This window comes from Purpureocillium lilacinum (assembly GCF_023168085.1).
Source record: "Purpureocillium lilacinum CBS 284.36 DNA, scaffold_1, whole genome shotgun sequence".
NCBI classification, from domain to species: domain Eukaryota; kingdom Fungi; phylum Ascomycota; class Sordariomycetes; order Hypocreales; family Ophiocordycipitaceae; genus Purpureocillium; species Purpureocillium lilacinum.
The window spans coordinates 874836-899096 of record NW_027072111.1 but is presented as its reverse complement, the minus strand read 5'-3'; the positions used below and the strand labels follow the sequence as shown (position 1 = coordinate 899096).

Below are 24261 nucleotides of genomic sequence, written 5' to 3'. Positions count from 1 at the left end.
TGTCATGATTGGCGGTGGTTCCCGATACTCCCTAGCCTCTTCCTGTTGAAAAGCCGCCAAGGTTGGAGCACGACAAGTTGCAACCTGCAGTGCGCTATGATGCCCCAGAATCTGACGAGAAGACGATAATAACCTCAGTCTTTACTACAAAACATTCACATTTGCCTTCAAAAGCGCCATCACGGGTCTAACAGGAGAGATACACAACCCTCAAGAGCATGAGCCGACCCCAAGAGCAGGCCAAAAATAGCTTCAGTCTTGATGATGGCGATGATTCGATTGCCTTCATAACGTTGTGTGAGCCTTCACAATTCCCGTCGCGGATCCAACAGCGCTGGTATCCACGCCGTACATCTGACACGAGACCACAATCGACACGGGTCTGTCGATTATTACTCTGCCCTGTTTCCTGGCGAGGTAAGCGGTATGTTGGGCATTGATGGACTAGATGTCACACACTTGGGTAGGAAAACCGCGGGCAAAGGAATGCTTGATTTCTTCTACCTAATGAACGACCGTGGTCGGTAATTTATACCTATACTGGTTGATGCGCTGTTGGCCGTAGGCATCTGAGACATGGCAGGCAGAAGCAGAGTTGCGTGAATTTATTCCCACCATGGAAAAACAGTGATACTGTGAACGGTCTACTTGATCTACGTGTCTACGATGCCTTCACTGCGGCACCAAGTGATTGCTGTAATACCGCGCCTCTTACTTGTCTCCTCCCAACCCTTCCGCTCCATTTGTTGTACAGCTCTTGCATTCAAGCTGGCGATTGTCCCAATAGCGCTTTACTGCACTCCTGGCATCTAGCTCTCCGACAAAGCGATGTTGAAAGTAATTGAAGATAGCAAACTCGTCCCTTGACATGACATAGGTATTTGGCTCAGCCTTTATCTGATTCCAGATTTGAGCTATAGCCTGCTCCAGCACATGATCGACGTTTGAAAGTGAGACGCCTTCTGGGTTTTCGCGTGCGAGGTGGAGTGCTTCTCTCACTGACAATTCAGGGAGCACGTCAGGGGCGGGTTCAGATTGCGCTTTGCCAGGCATGGCGTAGAAAGAGCTGCCAGTGTTGGTTTGGTCGCGCGCGTGAGATTTGGAGCGAAAGCTGACATGAACTAGGAAGGAGGAGGAGCAAGGTTTGAGACTGTAAGGCGAGGCATATTCCCTTATACTCATTTTTGTGGACGACAGACAAGCAAAATCTGCAAATGATCCAATAAACTGAATTTGGTCCCACATTGTACACTGCCGAAACGGAGCAATATTATCACTACTGTCTGAAAAGATCAGTGCAGTGAGTAGGATCCACACTGTTCTGGACTGCCATGCAGAGCCCCAAAGTTGCTGTGACTGCTTCCGCTCGCGTGTTTATTTCGCTTTGGATGCCGGCAGTCTCCTTTACACTACTTGCATGAGCTCCGAGCCGCAGCGATTTAATAACTATATAGGAATGTATTAATGTGCAACTGCGAAAATTAGGGTGCCTGACCAAGCTGCAGGCTAGGGTAGTGGTCGTTTTGCAGACTTTGGGTCTCGTAAAACCGGCTTGGTTAAAATCACGAGCTCGTCATGCTATTCTTAGACGTCAACAATAAAAGGTGTCCCGAGCCTACGGCAAATGTAGGCCCCAGTCGTATTGGTTTTACATCATATACAGTACTGAACACCCGCCAATTTAATGTTAAAAATTTGGGGCGCTTCACTTCAGTACTCACTGTGGCCCAGGGACCAATAGACGTTGTGTCACAGAACCATCGCTTGGCACAATGGGACATAACAAATGGTGCATTCATGAACAAGACATGCCAGAGACCAGCACGACTTGCAGTATGCTGACGTGTACATTGATGGTTTTATATGACGTCAGCCTTGTACACAAATAAATGATTAAAGACTGGCAAGGGTCAAAAAGTACTACGACGTTACCACTATCCTTTGCTGACTACTTGTTGCACTACTACTACTACTGGTTGATTAAGCCCGGTGGCAACTTGGCCAATAGGGTTACTATCTGCTTATTTGACATTCTTATTGCCCCGTCTTTGCGTGGCTGCCGGAGCATCCCTGTCACGTGCAATTTCGTCTTTGCTTCTGTCCCTTGTTTGCTGCATTTCCGTCGCACTACGGGGTCTCGTGGGGTTGTATTATCAGCAAGCAAACTTGAAGGCTATTCTTCAAGTGTTCAGAGTCCTATCTATGGCGACTGAAGCGGTGCCTGCTGTTTATAGCACGTGGTGTTGGGTGTGAATTAAGTTAGCAAAGAAGGATGGGTGGCGGCCGTGGCCTGTTCAATCTCGTTTGTTGTCAAGCCGTCCTGTGGCCAACGTAAATCGAATTGTCGCCCGAACTGCCGTCATGTTTGGCGTCCATTTTGCGTCGTCCGACAGTGACTTTCCGCCGAGGCAAAAGGAGAGGTTGCCCCGTTGCGCCTCAGTGCTTCGTAGGATTTCAGTGCGCTGCAGCGCTGCCATCAGATCAGATTAACAATCAGATATATCGGTCAGATCAATCAATTCAATTCAGATACGGATTTTTATCAGATCAATCAGATCAGATTCACACGGCTCACGATCTGATATATCTGATATCACTTACGATGGCCGGCCACTTACCCTAAGCCATGTGTCGCATATCCAGCCTGCCTACAGTAGCTGCAGCTGCCTAGTAGGCAGCTGCCACTGCCTAAACCGGCAAAGCTTTCATTTGTGTATAAGAGTTGCACGGGAGCCGTGCAGCTTTTCGTGGAGCTCTTGCTCCTTAGATAATTCTCATCAATTACACGATACCAACTGTGATCCCTGTGGAGCCAATTGTCTGACACTCTCCTTTTGCCTCGGCGGAAAGTCACTGTCGGACGACGCAAAATGGACGCCAAACATGACGGCAGTTCGGGCGACAATTCGATTTACGTTGGCCACAGGACGGCTTGACAACAAACGAGATTGAACAGGCCACGGCCGCCACCCATCCTTCTTTGCTAACTTAATTCACACCCAACACCACGTGCTATAAACAGCAGGCACCGCTTCAGTCGCCATAGATAGGACTCTGAACACTTGAAGAATAGCCTTCAAGTTTGCTTGCTGATAATACAACCCCACGAGACCCCGTAGTGCGACGGAAATGCAGCAAACAAGGGACAGAAGCAAAGACGAAATTGCACGTGACAGGGATGCTCCGGCAGCCACGCAAAGACGGGGCAATAAGAATGTCAAATAAGCAGATAGTTGTCACCGAGCGCAATCAACCAGTAGTAGTAGTAGTAGTAGTGCAACACTTGGACACATTATGTCGCACGGCACGTGTGCATAACTGGACGACCGGGCAGAAGGTCCCCAGTGTATTTGGGCAGCGAAAAACTCTTGATTCTTCTATCTAATGATTGACTTTAGTCGGTGATTTATACCCGTGCTGATTGAGGCAGGCATCTGAGACACGGCAGGCAGAAGCCGGGTTGCCTGAAGCTATCGCCACCGATGGCAGGCAGCAGGTGTTGTTAACGTCCTACGTGAATGAGCGGCTTAATATTGACACATTATATGTGAACGAGTCACACATATTTTTAAAGCTGCATGAGTGGAGCTTTAATGCATGACCAAGCTCCGCCAGAATCAGGCCACTTTGGGACACAGTGGAGTACAGTCCTCTGCATAACAAGAATGTCGAATGAGCAGATGGTAGCCCATTGGCCAAGCTGCCACCGGGCGCAATCAACTAGTCATGGGTGAGTACAGACAGTACTAATGAATGCCAGCCCCTGATTGAGCATAGACCATGATACGGTACAGAACCGCACCTCAGTATGAGAAATTAGACTGTGCAGTACTCAGCACCGGATACAGTAACTCAAAGTTGTCCTGTGCCAGGTTCAAACACAACCTTCATGAATGATGTGTGCGCATGAATTTATGCATTCGTCGAGGTTGGGCTATCTTGGCACCACAATTACGGAGCCAGAGCCGTCGGTGCCCATATATAAAAGTCGGCTTTTGTCGCTAACGGATTGTTTGCAAACAAATATCTGCACTCAGCCCTGTTACTGAGCTAAACTTGAACGCGTTGAATCGACTTCAAAAAGAACACCATCTAACATGAAATATACCTTGGTTTTCGCGTTCTTTTCAGGCTGTGCTCTCGCTACGCCTGCGTCTCTGCTGAGGGCAACCCCAGAATTACCTAAGCGGGAAGTCGGGGCCAAGGGCAGCGGCGAGTGGAACGTTACGACGAGTGATACAGTATCATCGCCAACTGTACTGTCGTGCCCTGCACCTGTGAACCACGATCGGAGCCGATCATCGGGCACGGCTCCCACGGCGGCAGGTGAGTGCAATACCGAGCAATGCGGACGTCTGACCGAAGTCTATTGGTCAGGAAACGACTAACGCCGGGCCTTTCACGATACCAGACAAGGTTTTGGATACCACAGCATCAAAACCTAACGGGACGCAGGAGGTGCAATCCAAAGCCTTAGAGGGATCCTATGAGGCTTGCTACGATGGACTCATAAACCACTACAAGACGTGCATGGCAGGCGGTGGAGAGGACTCTGCTTGCCTCAAGAATAGCCACGAGCTTTTTGACTGCGAGAAGAAGCAAAAGCACCAATACAACACGCCAGAACTACACAACTCAGCGGCTCAAGAAGACGGCATGCTTAACGTCCAGGAAAATTCTGCGGGAAATCCCGCGCCAAGCACCGTGTCGCAGAAGCAAACCTAAGACAAAGATGGGAAAGGCATGAAGCCTTGCTGAGTTATGGTGAATAATTCCTACACAAAATGCATCAACCGCGGCGAATCGGCCGAAAGATGTATCATGGAGAGCGATGAGGTCTACGATCAGTGTGAAGACTAGTGCTGGAATAGGCATATATTGCATTAGACGCTATCGGTGATCATGGAAGAATCATCAGTCAAGGTGGCCGGGAATGCATCATCTCCAGGTCAGCTTCTTGAGCTTCGAAGACGGAATCATGTCGCTCAAATGAAGGCGTCACGCCTGGTTTTTGAATCTTTTAAGGACAAGTTGGCCGTCAGCTAGTCTCCGAGTGACTTGTAAGTGAATTGAGATGGAAATACGACGAATACGGTTCCAACATGCCGTGGGACTCGGGAGAGGGGGGTGTAACGAAGTTTGCTGTTAACGTGGATCAGATCTGACTGTTGTCTTCGGCATGGAAATTGCCCCTTTCTCCTTCCAGTGGTTCTTTCTTACCCCTAAAATAAAACCAATTTGGTGACTCCATGGCGACTCGTGTGTAACATGGCAAGGCTTTGCCGACAACGTCTCCCTTCGGCGTATCTGTCACACACTTAGGTAGGAAAACCGTGGGCAAAGGAATGCTTGATTCTCTATCTGATACTGGCACGAATCTGTTGCTTTTATACCTGTGCCATTGAGGCCATGGCCATGACTCATTGTAGGCAACAGGATCGTGCCTACAGGCGGCACTTGTGCAGCCTGAAGCCATTCGCAGCTGTTGGCCTTTGACACCTGAGGCTCGTTCTTGCAACACCAACACTCTCCGCCTGGACGGGTGGTGAATCTGAGAAGACACAAAGGAAAGAAAGGGAGCGAGCACCATCTGTCGCACTGCACGTGTGCATGACTAACTGACGACCGAGTAGAAGGTCCCCAGCGAATTGGGCAACAAAAGACTCTTGATTCTTCTATCTAATGATTGACTTTAGTCGGTGATTTATATCCGTGCTGATTGAGGCAGGCATCTGAGACACGGCAGGCAGAAGCCGGGTTGCCTGAAGCTATCGCCACCGATAGTAGGTAGCAGTGCTGGTAACGGTCTACGTGAATGAGCGGCTTGATATTGACACAGCGACTAAGGTCGCAGAACACACTCTCTCGCGCCTTGATTCTCTCTTAGATTTACAGTTTGAACAAGTTCAACCTGGGGGGGCATGTCAATATCAACACAGTGTGATCCGGAGCAGCAAGGGGTTTTGGCGCACCCTACAGCGCCAGCACCAAGACAACGCTTTTCGAGCATCACTTCCCTGTCGACGGGGTTCGCGAAGCCTAAGCCAAGGAGAGCTGTCATGGTGAGATGAAGAACGCGCATGATGGTACGTTGGCCTAGAGAAAAGGAAGAACAGGATGATTGGGTGAGTGCGTAGCAGGCTTATCGTATTGCTGGCTCGGCTTCATAGGAAAAGGGGACTTGATTGCGTTTAATATCTAGCTGGGTCATCACAAACCACTGGTGGGTCATCAGACCTGGTCACGCCACCCACGAGCCGCCCTCGGCCTTGGCGTGCGTGCGGCATTAATATGATGTTGACGATAGAACATCAAATCCGTGATATAGACGCTTGCTAGTGGGAACAAACAGTGTGTTCGATCCAAGATGATGTGCGCGGGCCGGCGTGGAGGGCGGACCATTGTACATCCCAGTGGAACATTGTGGTCATCAAACGAGCCATGGAAGCAAGCTACGTGAGTAAGTGCCTGGCTAAGCTACTTGCCCAGCCCACTTTGGGATCTAGGGCTAAGTGGTCCGCCTCAGACCTTCCAAGGTGCTCGAAACCATTTCATCTGCGCCGGGCCAGGTCCCCGAGTCTAGCCTAGCGGTTCACCTGACTTGGCACGGAACATGCTACCTCCGATACTCTCAACAGGATGAGATTTGCACCAGACCACCCGTATTATATGCTGTCCTGTGTTTGAAAGTTATATTCCATGAAGGACAAGCGCCCGTCTGCTACCGCATAATCGCGGTAAGACAACCAAGCACCCTCCAAACATCCATCCTTCACGTATGTCGGAAGTATTACCCACATACAGGATCAGCATGCTTGACGCCTAGGACCCCTCGAAGCCGGACTTTTAGAGTAGTAGTGTCGCGACGAATCTGACCAGATGGGTCCATAAGGAGCTGGGGGCAATGGTGTCACGCGTACTTTTACGCGTAGGCGTACGAGCTACGACGTGCCAGAGGTACAAGTTCAATATACTCTGCTAACTATGTCACTGCAGGGGCACTCAAGGCGAAGACTTCACCCATGTTTGGAAACAAATGACGATGCCCGTGGCCGACTGCGCGAGGAATTCTACAGAGAACTCCATACAAAGAAGCTACCAACCTCCAGTCGACTCGGCAAGCCCCACCTAATATCTCCGCCGAACTCTGCTATGTCACCAAGCCGGTGGCAGTGCTATCCTAACTGACAGATCCATCCTGCTTGAGTTAGCCAGTTCCTTCTTCCAATTAAGCTGCTCGGAGCGTATTTACCCAAACACACCAGCGATAGCTCGAATGGCACTGCAAGTGCGCGCAGCAATCCGAATCAACGCTGCACTTCCCAAGGTATTGACGGCAATCCGTCGCATCCTGCCGTTCTGCGACTGCGGCAGCAGAGGCAGAAGCGCAGATAGCCATAATCAGAAAGGTAGTTGCTTTCATTGCGACGCAGTGTGGGCAGAAATGATGCAAATTTGAAAGGGGTGGAAGCTTGGCGACAATGTCTGGCTAGAAACAAGACGTGAAGGGTGGCTGTCTGCCTTTTGAGTCTGATTTCAGACGCTACCCGACGTTCAGCTTGACAAGCCCGATCAAATTTCCCTGCAAACAATGCGGGCTGTGCAGGGCTGGATGACATGCCATTGGTGACGGATATTTACGAGGCGCCGCCCACTGGGTCTCGTACTCAGAGAAACTAGGCTACATTATGTTTTCTTCGGCATTCCTGTTCGAAGGATCGAAACCTTGGGTCGCAATGCAAAGGGCCCGATGAAACGTGAAATCCTGTCACACTCCGCTTCTCTGTCAACGACGACTGCCTCGACATCTACCAGAAGCACAGTAGCAAAATATGAGTCAATCAAAATGCGCAGCCTACCAGGTCTGGTACTCAAATACACAGGCCGATAGGCAACTTGTACTAGGAAGGATCGGAGGAAGAGAGACAGCTTAGGATTCTATAGACGCTACGAGGGCTTTGGTTCCGACGGAGAACAGATTGACAACACCGTATGTGCGATGCGCATAAACTGCTATCGGGCCATTTCAGACTCAGCTGATCTCGTTAATAAGCGCCAAGTCGGCTCAACTGCACCTACGTCGCATCGAGGGAGGAAGGAAAGTAAGGAGACATGCGAAGGTCGCAGCTCCTGAGCTGGGCTCGGGACTTCGAGCGAATGTTACGGTATTCAAAAGCAACTGCCCAGACCCGCACGAGTCAAGCCTAAACATCGGCTGATCCTCCCTTGTTGTGAATTCAACCGCGCCGAGCGATTCGGCCCGTCTATCCCCTGTGATGCAGTCACGATCATGTCCCGAACCACAGTCTTATTGCACGTCCGGACTACCGAATTATGCCTGTCCACGGGTGAATCGCCTCCTAATCAAGCCATGATCATGTTCCGTCATGCTAGTCCAGATTTCGCAGGCGGCGCTCTCACCAGACATATGCAGGGAAAGGTTTACGATGCCGGGGGCCGTTCATGGCCATTGTCCCACCGACAGAAAATGTTAGTTATGTCAGACACGGTCTTCCTTCCTACAATTCTCTTTGATGTACTAGACAAGTCTGACTGTACTCGCTAACCGCTACATCCTACCCACCAGGGGATGCCAAGTAAATCACACACTGTACTGCATGCATATAGTAGTACGAGCCTTCGGTGAGCTAGCAAAATGCCTCGCATGGGCGGGGCCTACAGTACAAGAGTAAGCGCCGAAAGTATCAGGAACAGCACGGTACGGTACATTGCGATACTGTAAAGATACTGATCCCAATAGAATGTCACTCACTGGTTAATCATTCAATACAAAATTGCGCCGTACAGTACAGTAGATACCACCTGGACATCTTAGGGTGATTACAACTTAACTGTAAGTCCTCCAAACGGCACTGAGCTTTCAACTGTATACGATGAAGCGAATAGGAGCCAGAGGGGTCCAACCCCAATTAAACAGGACATCAGAGCTGGGCCGTTGCCAAATAAATGAAGCATGGCTGCAGTTGAGTTGTACCCACGGGTTGTTGATCAGGCACTCTGCTGTTGAGTGGCTGCCAATGTTCATGCACAGTGCAGACTTCGAGCTCGCCTATCAGAAGGCCCACGTACATCTAAAGATGGAAAGTCTAGGTGGGCGAGGCCATCTGCCCCGCACCGAATGTCGGACCTGGCCGGATGCCCCTTCTGAACACCCCAAGCCACATATAAACCCGGAAGCAAACCCTTCTCTCTGCACCCGTGTATGTACCTACCTTGAGACATATTCACTTTGACTACTTCGGATACAGTACTGGAAAATATGAGGTTGAATTGGAAGCTTGCCGAGGCTTTTCTGCTGCTGTGCGCGGTGGCGGGCGCGCATTTGGTCTCTCAAGAAAGGGCTCCTGGACACCTTGTGCGCCTATCACATAACGATGTGAGTAACGCTACGACATACGAGTACGACGACTCAGCTGGACGTGGGATTACTGTCTACGTCCTCGACGGGGGTATACGTTTGACTCATCGGGAGTTCGAGGGTCGGGCGACGTTTGGCGCAAATTTCACCGAGTATACGGATTTCACTGCCAACCATCAGATGGTGAGACAAATTGGGTTGCCAATTCTCTACGAAGAGTCCATTGATCTCACACGGTCTCAAGATTTCAGATCGAGAAGCGCACGGTACGCATGTTGCCGGCATAATTGGCGGCAAAACGTACGGCGTTGCCAAGAAAGTCAACATCGTATCTGTGGAAATCGAGGCCAAGGAGTCCCAAATCATTAAGGCTCTGGATTTCGTTCTCGAAGACGTCTCAAGAAAGCGTCTCCAGGGCAAAGCTGTCATCAGCATGTCGATGCACGTTGATGACAAAGGTACCTCTGATGTCGTCGACAGAAAGTTCAAGCATGTCGTGGACTCTGGCATCGTGTGTGTTGTGAGTGCTGGCAATAGCAACGTAAGTTTCGGAACGTGGAAAACCCCGACCATGGATATCTTATCAACCCACTATAGGAAGATGCCGGGAATCAGTCTCCAGCTAGAGAGCCTAGCGTCATCACTGTCGCCGCAATTGACCACAGAAATGACGAACGTTGGGAGAACTCAAACTATGGATCCGCCGTTGATATTTATGCTCCTGGCGTGGGGGTGCAAAGCGCATATTATCGGTCTGACGACGATACCGCCACGCGAAGTGGAACGAGCCAAGGTATAGTGTCTCTACACTCAACCGTCACTAATTATTCAGAAGTTAACTTGAATGCCGCTACCCCTTACGTTGCCGGCCTGGCCGCGTATATCATGGCACTCGAAGGTATAAGCCAGCCGGAAAAGGTGATATCTCGTTTGAGGGAGCTCTCCACAAAGTCCAGGGTCCGAGTACCCCACAATGCACCTAACACCACCGATCTCATTGCAAGCAATGCTCTCGACACGACACCCAAACCAAGAAGGAAGCTGCCTTGGATCAGTGATTTCAGAAGATCTTGGCAGTGCAACTCCATCATTTCCGACGGGAACTGTGGAACTCGAAGGTTTTGCGCAGCGTTCGATCTAATTGTCGACCCGACCAAGGACCTCGAGCCCAACGAGAGAAGGCTCGGCTTTTTCAAGGATGCACAGGAATGTTTCGATGCTCATGAGCCAGGACCTAAGCTTCCCTGGCTCCCACCTCCCCCGGTGACCAAGCCTCGTGCTGCACACTGTTCGAAGAGGGAAGTCAGTCGCGACTGTCCTGAGTCTTGCGGCTTCGACGGGTGGACTTATACTGAAAAAGCCTGTGGGACCCGGGCCTTCTGCGAGGCGCACAACAGACCGGAATTCGCACAGTTCTCACATCGTCCAGACTCACTACGCTCATTCGCAAATGAGAAAGCCTGCCTGGACGTGCATGAGCTATAGCCAACCCGACCGCTATTTTCGATTGTCGCCTCAGATCATCACCCCAAATGCTTTGAAAGGCTGGTATGAGCAGCGGATTCGACTAGCTTGCAGAAGGGCATTGTGCCAGAAGAGAAGTCTGGGTTTAGCAGGGGTACCTGGATCGACATCTTCGGAATTTCGTTGGAATGCAGACCCGGCCAGTAGTAGAGGCTGAGGAAAAATAGATGCAACGAAAACCAGAGATCAATCGATTTGTTGGCATTTCTACACGTCTGAATATAGGGCTCATATGAGGACTCAACAGAATAAGCGTGACTTAATGTTCTACTGCGCCTGACTAAACGGGTTGATCTGACGGCAATCGGTTATCACCGTCACTGGAGTTTGGCCCGTTTGCGTGGCGACTTCATCTCGGATCGCATTCACGTCGTTAATGGCTTCGCCAAAAATGTCGTTGAGGCGGCGCGGGTAGCCTTGCACTGCGTACTTGTACCACTCCTGTCGCTTCTCAACGATCTCTGTGGAGATGTCAGGAGCCCATTCGGTTTGTCGCTCAGTCAGAAGATCCCTGGTTGCCAAGTCAGCAGCGCGGATGGCCCATCCGGTTTTGCAAGGTTGGGCTTGCGGGATGCGGCTCCGGTCGATGCCGAGTTTGTGTCGCATAGAGCAAGCTTCATATTGCATAACATCTGCACTGAGAATATTTGCCCGCGGAAGCCGATGCTATAATCCGTGTGTTAAGGTCGAGCGCCTGCACGCGTTGTGCTTTGACTTCGGTTGAGGTCAAAGCTCAAACACTGGTTGCATATATTTGCACACCAGCTTCAATTACCGGGACTTTGCACCACAAAGCAAATATTTCCTTTGTGTATAAAGAGCAGCGCACTGTCGTGCGCTTACAGATAGCTCTTCAAGATAATTCTCATCAATTTACACGATGCCAACTGTGATCCCTGTGGAGCCAATTGTCTGACAGAAGGTGTATGCCTCTCGGCGCATGAGACAGGGGCGAGGCTACAAGTGAAACGGGCAACGTCAAAAAGCCAACTAAAGACGCTTGTCGCAGGTGGATGCGGCTGCCCTGGATGACCAGCGGGTCTGGCCTGGCGGGAACTGCCTGGGGAACTTTGCGACGGCTGCGGCGGCCCTGGTCAAACGGCGACATGCCCGCTGGGCTCGCTGTACGAAGCCCCGATGATGTCTTTGGCAGCTTAGCACCAGCGTCATGTATGAGCTGCGCCGGATCTAAGGAAGGGATACGACGAAACCCTGTCAAGGACGTTGCAAGTGTAGCAGCGAATTGCAGCACGTATGTGCTGCGCAGGGGAGAGTCGCTATATCCATATGCCCACGGCCCTTCGCCTTGCAATCATGAGGTACCGCGACGTCCACCTTAAGCCCGCACTCGCATTGGGCGCCTCTTGGTTGATGTAGACCACCGCGGTTGCCGCTCTAGCTCCACCTAAGTGACCAAACACGAAGCTCGGGTAACAATTACGCACCAGAAATCTCTGATCCGGGCACAGGCCACGACTCAGTGGTTTAATTGTTGGCAGCATGGAAACTGGCAAGCGGCCACAAGTGGCCGTGATCGCCGTGGGTGGGACAATCGCCGGAGAGTGTGCTGCGGAAACGGATATTATTCAACGTCCGGGAAGCTATTAAGCTAAAGCCCCTATCGGGGCAAAGGACGTGCTAGGCCACCCTGTGGACCCTGTATTGACTCCAGAACTGCCTGGTTTTGCTGGTCGCTCCATCATGCCAATTGGTGTACCAGTTCTGGCGGAGGTATTTCAGCCATTTCGATGGATGGAGAAGTAATGTCGCGGAATACACAGGTGTTTCATCGGTCCTGAAGTGGTATTTATCAAGTATAAACCAGCCCCTGTGGATCGAGTGGATGAGATGATGATTGCTCACGTTTTCTGCTATTTAGCCCCGCGTGTGCTTCAAACCTCAATTGGACACTACCTTGGAATCTTCAAAATGCTTCAGCCAGGGCTGGGAATCGATCGTATAGATCGATTGGAAACCGAAAACTCTACCCTGTAAACACTTCCCCCCACTTAGTGCTGTTAGTACTTCGTTAGTGGGGGAAGCTGTAACGGTCTCAACTGAGTGTGTTGTCAACTAGCTAAGCGACTGCAACGAGTATCCTAAAGCTAAGGAAAAAGGAAAGAAGAAAGAAAAGAAGAGAAAGTTGCAGAAAGGAGCACGAGCTTTTGAGCGGAGCTCCGGAGCTGGTGTGGATCCCGGTCGAGAGCGGAGCCGAGACCCACACAGGCCCAGCCCGTTACAGAAGCGCTTATGGGCGATCTCACCACACACTGTCGCACAAAGAGCCAGATGTCGCATGTCTCATCTGCCTTCAGTTGCGGTCCTGGACAGGCAGCTACTACTGCCTAAACAAGCAAAACTCTCATTTGTGTATAAAGAGCAGCGCACTGCCGTGCGCTTACAGAAAGCTCAAAGATAATTCTCATCAATTACTACGATGCTAGCTGTGGAGCCAATTGTCTGACACACACCTTGCCGTCGGAGCTCATCGCCACCTTCACAGCGCAATGGAAGAACTTTTGGAGAGCTTCATATTCCATTGCAAAGCTGCCCCCGACGGCGCGACGGCGCGTTTTCCGGCTGGAGACTCGCTATGAGACAGCTATGCTGTCTCCGAGTGCTGCTAGGAACTCAGCGACGCGACCGTCCTTCTTCCGCCAAATCACCGACGCGCCGAAACCGACCACTGAGCCTCAAGAACCATCAAAACATCACAGTCACAGTACAGTAAAGGAAGTGATGCCCCCTTTCAAGTACGCCGAATGGCGTAAGGTGGTAGAGATTGTGCGAGTTTGGCTCCCGGAGGTGCCAACGAGGGTGAACGTCCCATTTCGTCAAGGGCATGCCCGCTCCTAATTTGCTGAAAATTCTATGGAGCAAGGAATCCCTAGCTGCCACGAGTCCTCGTTGCAGTCCCCGACCGGCTCTGGCAAAGGACTTGACCTGCTTAGTATCGATCTCGAAGCTTGCCGATGCTCTTTGGCAATGAGTTTGAGTCCCAGCTCAGACATCACTGTGCGAAGCTCTCCCTGATACTCCGAGCTGGAACCGGAGTATGTATGGCAGGTCAAAACCCAATCTTGCGAGCAGTTGACGATGAACTCCCGGTCTTGGTCGGCCAGCATAGTCTCGATTGCCCCCACAAGCGAGTGCGAATGGCCCATCCCATTGAGCAGGTAACTCTTGACGCTATTGTTACTGGCTTCGGCGACAGATGTCACACGAACCCCGAAGTTGCGGAAACTCCTGATGAAGCATTGTGCCCAGTGCGCCCGTATGGGCAAGTATGTCTTGTAAAGGTACATAAGGATTGTCTGCTGGTCGTGTACTCGTCGCAGAGGTGCGCCCAAGAATTTTCATGCTCGTCCTTTGTCTCCGCAAATGCTATGAATTTCCACAGTTCGAGGACACCACGGTAGGTGTGGGGCACTGGCGCAGCGAGGTTGCTCTGGTTTGGCTCTCTTGTCTGTCCAGGGCGAGCACAGCTTCCATATCCGCCGAAGGCAGCCTTGCATTATTATTACCATCCCCGCCGCAGCGTTGTTTCTGTTCTTCCATTTGCGTTTGGCATGAAGGAGAACGTTCGCGTTGATACAAATCTGTTACTGGCTGACGGGATACTGGCTTTCTGTGAAGGGTTTACATTCCAGTTGAGGAAAGAAGAAGGGCAAGAAAAGAAAGAAGGACAGAAATTCAGCCGCAAATACACTCCGCCGTTGCTCAGGCAACGGCGCTCTGACGACTGACGAGGGGCTGCCTTGTCCAGCTGGGCGTAGCCCGTTACACTTTCCAGTGCCGCCTTCATCTGCTGATCGTGGTCTACCAAATAGCATAAGAGGAACATGCTCAAGTCGCGCAATGGCTTCTCAGGAACTAAATCACCACTTCGTCACAGCCCACGGTCCAATGAGAAAATCTTGCTGGAAGAAAGAAGCGCTTGGCCATGGTATGACAGACTTATGCATTATACAGTGGTCGGACCACCTAGATATTAGTAAAGAGGCTATTAGCGTGCAGGAAACTGACTCAACTACTGATAAGGGGAAAGGTGCTGCGGGGCTTGGTATTGCTGCGGCCCCTGCCGAAGCGGAGAAGACGTTAACAGGAACAGATATTGCATAGAAAATTGACGGAACACATTACATTTGACCACACACGCCAAGGTAATTTGGAGCACATGGGAACCTGCATGTCGTCCTGGAGCTCGTGGACGTTGGTCTCATATCCCAGAATTTACTCCAGCAGATGGTACTTCCGCAACTATTGCGTGTCACCAATTATGACAGTTGGTTTACTACATGAATGCCGCATGGTAGAGTATAATGAACGACGTTGAAACCTTCGCGTCCTTTGCGTGTGTCCAATAATGTACCACTGTGCCCGTGAGTACCGCCTAAAGCTTGCGTTCGATTAAGCGCTATCATATGGAAAGTAATGATTGTCGAACTTGAAGTGGGCCGATCCCGTCGCTGGACATTTTGTCATGCTTTTAACTCTTATCGCAATGCACAGTGCTGTGGTACACCGTTCGCGAGACCTGAAACGATCGAATCGTACTGTGCAGGGCTCATACAGCATGACACAAGCTCAGCCGACACAACATTTGGCCGAAAAGGTGCCGCTTAATCATCGCACACTGCACGGCGAACGCTGTCAAAGCACTTCCAGGCCACGCCACATTCTAATCCAGGGCCGGGTCTGTTGCCGTCCCGGAAGGTCACGTTCGCAGAACTCATATTTTTACTGGCCTTGAGGACGAGCTTCATGACTCTCACATACATCAGTAGCGTGTCATTATCTGACTGCACAACAGCTTTCGATTCCGTTTCATTAGTCTGGCACTATCCCTGGAACAGATTGAGGAGCTCTCGATCAGTCAGGCGCAATGAACTTATCGACACTCAATGTCACGGCTATCGCAGCTTCACGAGGTATGTCGACACTCGAGTGCTGGCAGCTTGACGCGCCTTTCGAGACGTCCAACAGGCCTGGAACTTCTGGTGCAGCGGCTTTGTTCCTTGGCGAACTTTCCAATGCCACCTACACAGTGATTCCCCCTTGGTTTGATGGTGGGATTCATACCGCACCCGCACGGCAGTAAGTAGACGCACTTGCTACGTCAGTTGCGTAATACTGAATCTGCAGGTTCGTCCTATTCACAACCGGACTCATACACATAACGCTACCGAAGAGCACCGACGAAGTTTGGATTCAAGGCGGAAAGTATGGCCTCATTGCCGTCGCCGATACTGCAGACGTCTCGACAGATGGTCATGGAACAAACTACCCAAGCGCAGCAGACACTATTGGTTTTCAAATGCCTCTTAAGGCAGGGGATGAATTCTCGTACAAGCTCCTTCATTCCGGTGCTTGCCATGAATCCGAATCGACGGGCGTATAAGTGTTGTCTGTACACATGGACTAGGAAACAAGGATACGAACCACTCAACGTTATTCAACCGGGTTGACCAAATTGACGAAGGCAATTGATTGAGAGTAGTGCTATTTGCAAAGGGGAATGATTGTGTTGGACGGATGCTTCTAGAAGGTTCCGTGACTCTGGCGACATTTGTCAGCTTCGTCTATATGAGACGAATCCTTCCACTCCTTTCTGTAGCTAGAGATCAGGGTGGTCATCAATTCCAATCCCATCAATTTGGCACCGACATTGAGTTGCGTCGACGGGCTTACTCGGCATTTTGCCCGTGGAGTTGAACCACCTCCTCAACCCCGTCCTCGAATTGAGTTGATCGCACTGAGTTGAAGAGGTTGAGCTGATGAGTAATCCCTCGTATCTAATCGCTAATGAGATGGCTTTCGACTTGTTCCCCATTCCTGGCATGAGTGCTGAATGCGAGAGGGTGTTCAGTCAGACAAAGAAGATGATCACAGACGAGCGCAACCGACTAGCACCAAAGGTGATCGAGGCAGATCAACTGCAAAAGCACTGGCTCATGAGGGGTTTTGTAGTGTAGTAATGAATCTTCGTGTTTGGGGAGAGCGCTGCTTTCAGGTTGTCCCGGCATCACGTAGTGAGTCACTTTCGGCAATACGGTAGAACATCGGGATCGGACTGTCAGACCAAGACACACCGGGCTGCTGAAGCCAGACGGACCCAGACTGACAGACCGGGAACCTCGACGAACCCAGACCGACAGACCGGGAACCTCGACGAACCCAGACCGACAGACCGAAGGGGTTGGTCTGGATCGGTCGGTCTGTTATCCACACTGGTACTCCCAGGTTGGGTGCATGTCACGGCAGCTAAACCATGGCGGCGGCGTATTTGGACGTGTTGGTGCGTCCCAGAGCGACTTGATGCATGATGCGCGGTATCGTCGTCGCTGTCCTTGTTGCTGAATCATCCGTTTTGAGCGCATCTTGCGCATCATTGTTTGTGCTGCCGCTTGTTGTCGTCGAATCGTTTTGAGATTGTTGTGACTCGTCGCCGGCGGGCGTGGGATATCTGTAGAGCAGCTCGGGATGCTGCCGCAGGAGGCTGTGGAAGGTAGCGTACGTGCGGGCGACCTCACCTAGCTGAGAGAGGTGGTCGTTATACAACAGCAGCGACAAGGCCAAGAGGGCCAGCAGCAGCCGGATACGCATCGACAGAGTTTTTATTTCCCCAGTTCCCCCAGGCAGAGGCAAAGAGACGTGCGAGTGTCTCCTAGAGGGAAAATACAAGTGGCGCGTTGTGTAGTGTGATGAGTCTGATGACGATGGTGACGACAGACTTGGCCCTACCGATTGCGGGAACGGTATTAGGTATCTCAACAACGATATTAACAGACACACTCTTGGGGGGAGTCCGAGAGGGGGCACCGCAGAAAGCCTACATGTCTGTCAAAGATTGGATGGACCAGACGGCGGCGAGGATGGGCTGCAGTTACTGGCCGGGACGTCACCACCAAGGGCAGCAGCGTGCGGATGGTGAGACATGGGCACAAGGCGAAGGATGGCCATGACGTGAAAGTGTTCAGTCCCGGGGGGGGGGGGGGGGTTTGTTGGAACCGCAACGGGACTAACATGTGGCGTCCCCAGCCTGAAGATCAGAAAGATCGCACCATACCCATTGGCGTTAAATCCCGCATGAACGAGATTGGATCTGGCCACATGGACCCGCCACCAACTGCCGAGCCTTTGGAATGGCGTGACAAAGGGATTGGCCTCACCCCAACAACCCCGACGTTTCACAGAGGCGGACTGGCTGGTACAGTACGTGCGTGATACAGTGTACGGCAATTTGCTGCGACGGGCCTGTCGGTCGCGATCAGTAGGGACTGTACAGTAGCAGCTGCCTTACCCGTCCGTCCCGCGCAGAGACTCACGCATATACTCACGGCGCTACTTGGATGGTGAGTGGAGACTTGTTTCCGGCCGCCGCGAAACTATTAGTCAGAACCGATGGAAAATTGCGAAGGTTAAACCCGGACCGCCCGGCCGCCCATAATGCCATCGCGTCAAGTTCCACTGAAAGGATAACCCTCATACAGCCCGCGGCGCTTCTCCGGCGGCAGTCGGCTCAAAACTCTACGCCCAGCGACCGGACAATCCCCATGGCCACTCGGCTTAACAAGTGTGCCGAAGCCCATGTATTACAACTACTATCGCGTTTTGGGCCCCAGTAGCTAGGAACGCAGGTGGGGATGATACAGTATTGTCCCAGCCACTCTTGCTGTCTAGTTCTCCGTCACAACACACTTTTTCGACTGGCGAGAATGTAGCTTGATACGACAGGCTTAATGGTGTGCATGAGCCGCTATGCTGCACCTGATTGGCTTCGGTTTTTTAAACGGAAGAACTGGACCAACAGGTTGTCGCGCTCGCTCTCAAGAGCTCTGATATCCGAGTCCTTCAGTTCCCGACCCACGCTAGCAGACAGAGAGTCGATGCTCTTCTGGTCCCACTTGAATGAGTGGGCAGTTACATCCTTCATCCATTCTTGCGACGCCGGGCCCAAATGCTCGAGCAGGTGCCTGAAGCCATCACTCCCACCACCACCGCCCATGGCATTCGCCAATAACGGTCCAGTAACGGCCCAGCGAGGCCCAAGGCTGGTCGTCATGCAGGCGTCTGTGTATTGATTAGCCCACAAGTGTTTTGGCGAGACGGATTACACTGACCCAAGTCTTCTGCGGACAGGACTCCCCTGCTAACTAGACTGTAGGCCTCGTTGCAGAGTACAGCTTGGAGGCGATTCGCCACAAAGCCGGGAATCTCCTGTTTGATATGAACTGGGTGTCGTCCGAGGGATTTGTAGAAGTCGATGGCCTCCTGAATTCGTGCCTGATGGGTTCTAGGATGTGGAACGACTTCGACAAGAGGCATCAAATGCGGAGGGTTAAAAGGATGCCCAATCAACACACGCCCAGCGTCTGTTTTACATTCTGAGATGAACTGCGAGCTTGGAATTCCGGACGACGACGACGCAATAACGACGTCTGACCTCGTGCCGGCATCGATCTCGCCGATCAGCTTAGTCTTGAGACCAGGTCTTTCTGGAGCGTTCTATTTGAATGATCAGTATGGTCATGGCCCGCGTCTTGAATCAAGGTGGATCGGCCTCACCTCCTGGACAAAGTCGACCTCTGCGTAGTGCTCTTCAAGGCTGGATCCGACGAACTTGTAGTTAGAAAGAGATGCGTTGCGCGCGAGGCCGACCCCCTCAAGTGTTGGCCAAATGCTTTTGAGATAGTCCGCAAGTTTCTTCTCAGCTCCAGGAGCAGGGTCTGACACAAGCACGTGCAGGCCGTGGGCCAGAAACAATCCGGTCCAAGATGCCCCAATGACACCCGTGCCGACGACGCCAACGGTCTTGATTGTCATGTTGGATTATGGAAGGAAGAATGGTTTCAAGTGAGCTCTCAAGAGGTGTGTTGGTCGTGTCTGTGCTGCAAAATATGGTGACCAGCGAGTGGGGAGGAACGACGTACAGAGAGCGACTCGCCTCGAGTTTATACAGTACCGGACCTTGTCATCATCAGGATGCGAGCCATCGAGCGAGCCTCCGCGCAGTGACGTTATCTGGGTCAGACAGTGCGAGTTGCGATCTAGGTTTCCCCACTTCGAGATCAGTCGGATCCTCCGGCCGATCCGTGCGGAGGTAGGCCGGTGCTGAGTCTCGTTCATGCGGGTAGCCCCACTCCGATTAGTCTAGTGGCTTGCCCATGATTTATGGTCGTGATGGTCCTGTCCACGGTCATGAAGGCAGCTCGCGTTATAAGAGTGGTGTACCACTGCACGAGTGAGGCATTCGTCGACAACTGTCCCCTACCTATTGATACAAACGAAACACAGGAATCCTCGAAACACCTCCGCCATGGGAAGCCGAAAGACTCTCAGGGACGTTTATGGTCCAGGCACATTCGTCGATTTGGAGTACACTCCCCTCGTTGCTGAATGCAAGCGACTGCTCGAGTACTTTGCCCGCGTCTCTCCTGGATTTACTCCAGATCAGGCGGAACTCGACGCCGTTGACTTCCACGGCCATGAACTTCCGATCATCCCGGGACCACTCAAAGCCCAGGCAATGGTACGCCTTATCCAGTAGTTGTCGTGACTTGCACTAAAGTGACATTTCGCAGTCTGCCGTCTATCATGCCATGATTGGCATCGTTGGCAAAGAAATATGCGCCATGAAAGGAGTTGAGACCGGGAAAATCTCCATCGACGTCGACAAGTCCGGCCTTTATCCCGCAACTCCGGCATTGGTATTCATCGAAGGAAAAGGAATCGCGGAAATCCAGAAGGATCGTACGCTCTTCAAAGTGGGAAAGGACCTGGACAAAGGGGTCCTCAATAAGAACAGCATGCATTTTCGATCGTGGGCTATCTACCCCACCAAAGACCCCCAGATCTGGTACCAGGTTATGGGCAACCTGGATCCTCCGGGTTTCTTGACGGCGTACGGCCTAGACCCCAACGCAGCGGCGTCCTCGAGGGATGAGGCTTATGCACTCATACGGACAGAAATGTCCAAGTATTCCGCCGCCGAACTTGAACAGAAGAACATGGAACATGGTTTTTGTGGCCAGACATGTTACACCCCGGCTCAATGGCGTGAAACGACAATGGGCCGGCGCCTGCGGGATCACCCAATTGTCAACTACCGTCGGGTTTGCCAGACTTCAGACTTGCCGCCTGTTCCTTTCCCGTCGGGCGGTGACCAGAGACCGCTGGCTGGCATCAGGGTGATCGAGCTTGCTAGGGTAATTGCCGGCCCCGCAATGGGTGCCGCCTTGGCCGCACTGGGTGCGGATGTTATCAAAGTGCAGAGTCCCAACCTTCCCGACCTACAGGTCAGTAGTAACACTGGCTTTCTTCCTCATACCTGCAGGCCCGCTAACATCAGGCAGCCTCTCAGCGTTTCACTCACGGCGGGTAAGCGAACTCGTTCACTCGATCTCACCACAGAATCCGGCAAGCAAGAACTCCGCGAGTTGATTGAGGAGGCCGACGTCATCATCCAAGCATTCCGCTTGCGGTCCTTGGAGCGCAAAGGATTTGGCTTGGAAGATATCCTGAACATGGCGAATAAGCGCCGCAAGGGCATTGTGTACGTTGACCTCAACTGCTACGGGCCAGATGGGTATTATGCCGAACGTCCAGGCTTCCAACAAATTGCCGACGCCGCATCTGGATGCTCCTACGTCTGCGGAAAAGCTTACGGGTTTGAAGAGGGCACGGCGGTCCTCCCGTCCCTACCCATCGCGGATATGCTCTCTGGCGCTGTTGGCGTTATTGGCACGATGCTGGCGCTTCGTTCCAGGGCACAACAGGGCGGTTCCTATCACGCCACAGTGGCCCTCACCGCCATTGATGCTGTGCAGCTGGAAGAGGAGGTGGGCTTGTATTCACCGGAAATTGTTCAAAAGATCCAAGACGCTTATCAATTCGGCAAAATGACGCCTGATCTCCACGTCGAAGAGCTGCTCTACGTTCTCGGGGATGCGTGGGGTAAACGGTCTGACGTCCTGTCTAGAGACGGATATATGGTTAATTTTTCCAAAACAGCATGGGGGAAAGATCATTCCATTTTATCTCCTATTGTTCAGTATGAGAATGGCGCCGCAACCCCCCGCTGGTCTCACGGGCCTGTACCCTACTGCAGCGAGGAGAACACGGTTTGGACCTGAAAGCGCGGCTCCCTAGTTACTATATCGGATATCGAGAAGTTTTGATCTCGTTGCTCGAATATGCGTCGAAAGGTTATCAACCTACAGAAATACTGAGGTAACCGCTAACGCTGCAAGTGAAAGTCGCTCAGCCGCAAGATCTATGTCTCGCTCTTCCCCAAGAGCCCGGCGATGTCGACAATGTGTTTCCCCACGTGCACAAACATAAGCACATCACCCGGAGAAGTATGTCAAAACGGCGCGAACTACGTCTTAAATCGGGTTTACTACACACAGTTTCCATCAAAACAGAACAGTAGAATTACGGTCGATGATCATTTGACTAAGGCGATGCCGGTGAAAGCGCGCTCCTTGTCCCTACATACTACTTTCTTGTCTTGGCCACTGCGATCAAATGACCAGATGGTCCCACCCATATCTGATATGTACCATCGGCCATCGTCTTCATCAAAAGCGAGACCGATGGCCTCGTCCAGGTTCTGCGCCACGATTTCGTGCTTCAAGCCAGTCGTTTGGTCTGCTTGTTCGCGCGCAAGCGCAAACCCGCGAGCGTCCAACTGAGCGCGATTGAACGTGTTACCGTATGGAAGCTCACCACGGTCGGTCCAATACAGTGTGTTCGTCGACTCGTCAATGTCCAAGTCAATCGGTTCAGGGAGACCATCGAGAAGACACTGAGGCTCCCGCGGCCTCGCCTCTCCGGATTCCATGAGTGCGCAGAATATCCTGCCCAATCCTCCCTTGGACGGTCCCTTCTGCGTCCAGTAGAAAACGCCAGCTTTTGGGGACACCGCAATGCCGACACACCATGTCGTTTGGTCCCTAGCATCCGTTTTGTCGCCGGTTCGGACTAATGTCTCGAGATCAGACCCATCCAGATTGCAGCGTAAGATGCGCATTCCTTCTCTGTCCGCGACGTAGAGCTTGTTGTTTACCGCGTCCACGGCCAGTTGTTTTGGCGTGTGTACCTGGCCTTTTTGCAAGATCACGCGAGGATCGGTTCCATCCACGCGCATGGAAATGACACTTCCATCGTTCTTGGGAGGGACGCCCATGTTCGTGACGAACAAACGTTGCGATGACTTGCAGTAGGCAACGCCATCCGGCAATGTCAGGTGCGTGGCATCGGTCAGGATGGGGATAATGGCACCATTGCCCATATCAACATTGAGAACCTGACCTTGGGAGATAATTTCTTCGAATGTCTTGCCAGCCACTGGGCGGCTGAGGCCAACATCTAAGGCAACAAGAGTCTTAAGCGTCATGGTTGTATTGGGAAGAGTCGAGTATTCCAAGTACAGGAGGGTGAATGCCTGTCTTTTCGGGCTTTACAGTAACGTCGGACCATGCGAGGGCATTGGGCGAATTTCTATCCCACACAAAATCCGCCCCGCCCCCCACTTCCCCCAAACGATCAGTTGCAGAAGAGGCATGTTCGCCAAATTACCCCGCGAGCGAGTGTCCTGTGGGCTTTCCGCTAGCACCTGCATGAACGAGAAGGAATAGTTTGAAGCCCACAAACCTAGAGTTGCACCATGTTGTCATCTCCTCCTTCGAGCGTTATCGTGTGTCACGCACTTGCCAAGCGCCACCCCTGGTCAGGGTGAAGTTTAAGTTGGGATACTGATTCAGGGAGTTTCCGTCGCCATGGTAACAAAGTTTAGGTTGCAGTGAAGCCAATCTACCAATGGCGCGATACCAGAGTGCCTGCCTACCATTCGCCGGAGCGGTCGCTAAACCCGCAGCGAGGACACTTCGGCTCGCTCTCGCCGCGAAACAGGTCTCGAACTTCTGGCGATGGAAAACAACTACAGCCCCGAGCACCCACGCACAGTGCATTGACGCACAGGGTCCCGGGGTTCGCAATGCCCCTAAACCTTGCCAATTTTACGCCGGACCGTCACGTCATAATTAACTTTGCGCGACTTCGAATGGATCCGGTGGTGCATGACCCACGTCCAGGGCACGAGAGCATGGACACGACGCACCACGTTTTACTTGGGAGGCGAACCACGATCAGACGATGCGAACTGGGCCCCAAAACATGGAAGCAGTTTGCGCTGCGATACGCTACGCGATAGCAACAGGACTGCTTGAGAATATGCGACACTCATGGGCCGGCCCTTGATTGGCTGACCGTTCATTCCGTATTAACCCAACGCACAACATCACCCGTGTACTCAACAACAGGCACTATTTCAGCCGCCGTAGATGGGACTCTTA

General features: G+C 52.0%; 3 protein-coding genes across 3 annotated transcripts; 1 reads left to right on the top strand and 2 right to left on the bottom strand.

Annotated features, from left to right (window-relative positions):
- Window positions 1–18662: 18662 nt before the first annotated feature.
- PLICBS_000073 (uncharacterized protein) lies at window positions 18663–19729 on the bottom strand (the record flags this gene model as incomplete). Its single annotated transcript, XM_065599507.1, has 4 exons — window positions 18663–18976; window positions 19027–19215; window positions 19288–19411; window positions 19472–19729. 4 exons carry the CDS (start codon window positions 19727–19729, stop codon window positions 18663–18665), a joined length of 885 nt encoding a protein of 294 aa, XP_065455579.1.
- A 493-nt stretch (window positions 19730–20222) lies between these two features.
- On the top strand, window positions 20223–22038 carry PLICBS_000072 (uncharacterized protein; the record flags this gene model as incomplete). The annotated part of the gene is made up of 3 exons (XM_065599506.1): window positions 20223–20435; window positions 20488–20923; window positions 21317–22038. 3 exons carry the CDS (start codon window positions 20223–20225, stop codon window positions 22036–22038), a joined length of 1371 nt encoding a protein of 456 aa, XP_065455578.1.
- Window positions 22039–22352: 314 nt separating this feature from the next.
- On the bottom strand, window positions 22353–23303 carry PLICBS_000071 (uncharacterized protein; the record flags this gene model as incomplete). The annotated part of the gene is made up of 1 exon (XM_065599505.1): window positions 22353–23303. One exon carries the CDS (start codon window positions 23301–23303, stop codon window positions 22353–22355), a length of 951 nt encoding a protein of 316 aa, XP_065455577.1.
- Window positions 23304–24261: the final 958 nt, after the last annotated feature.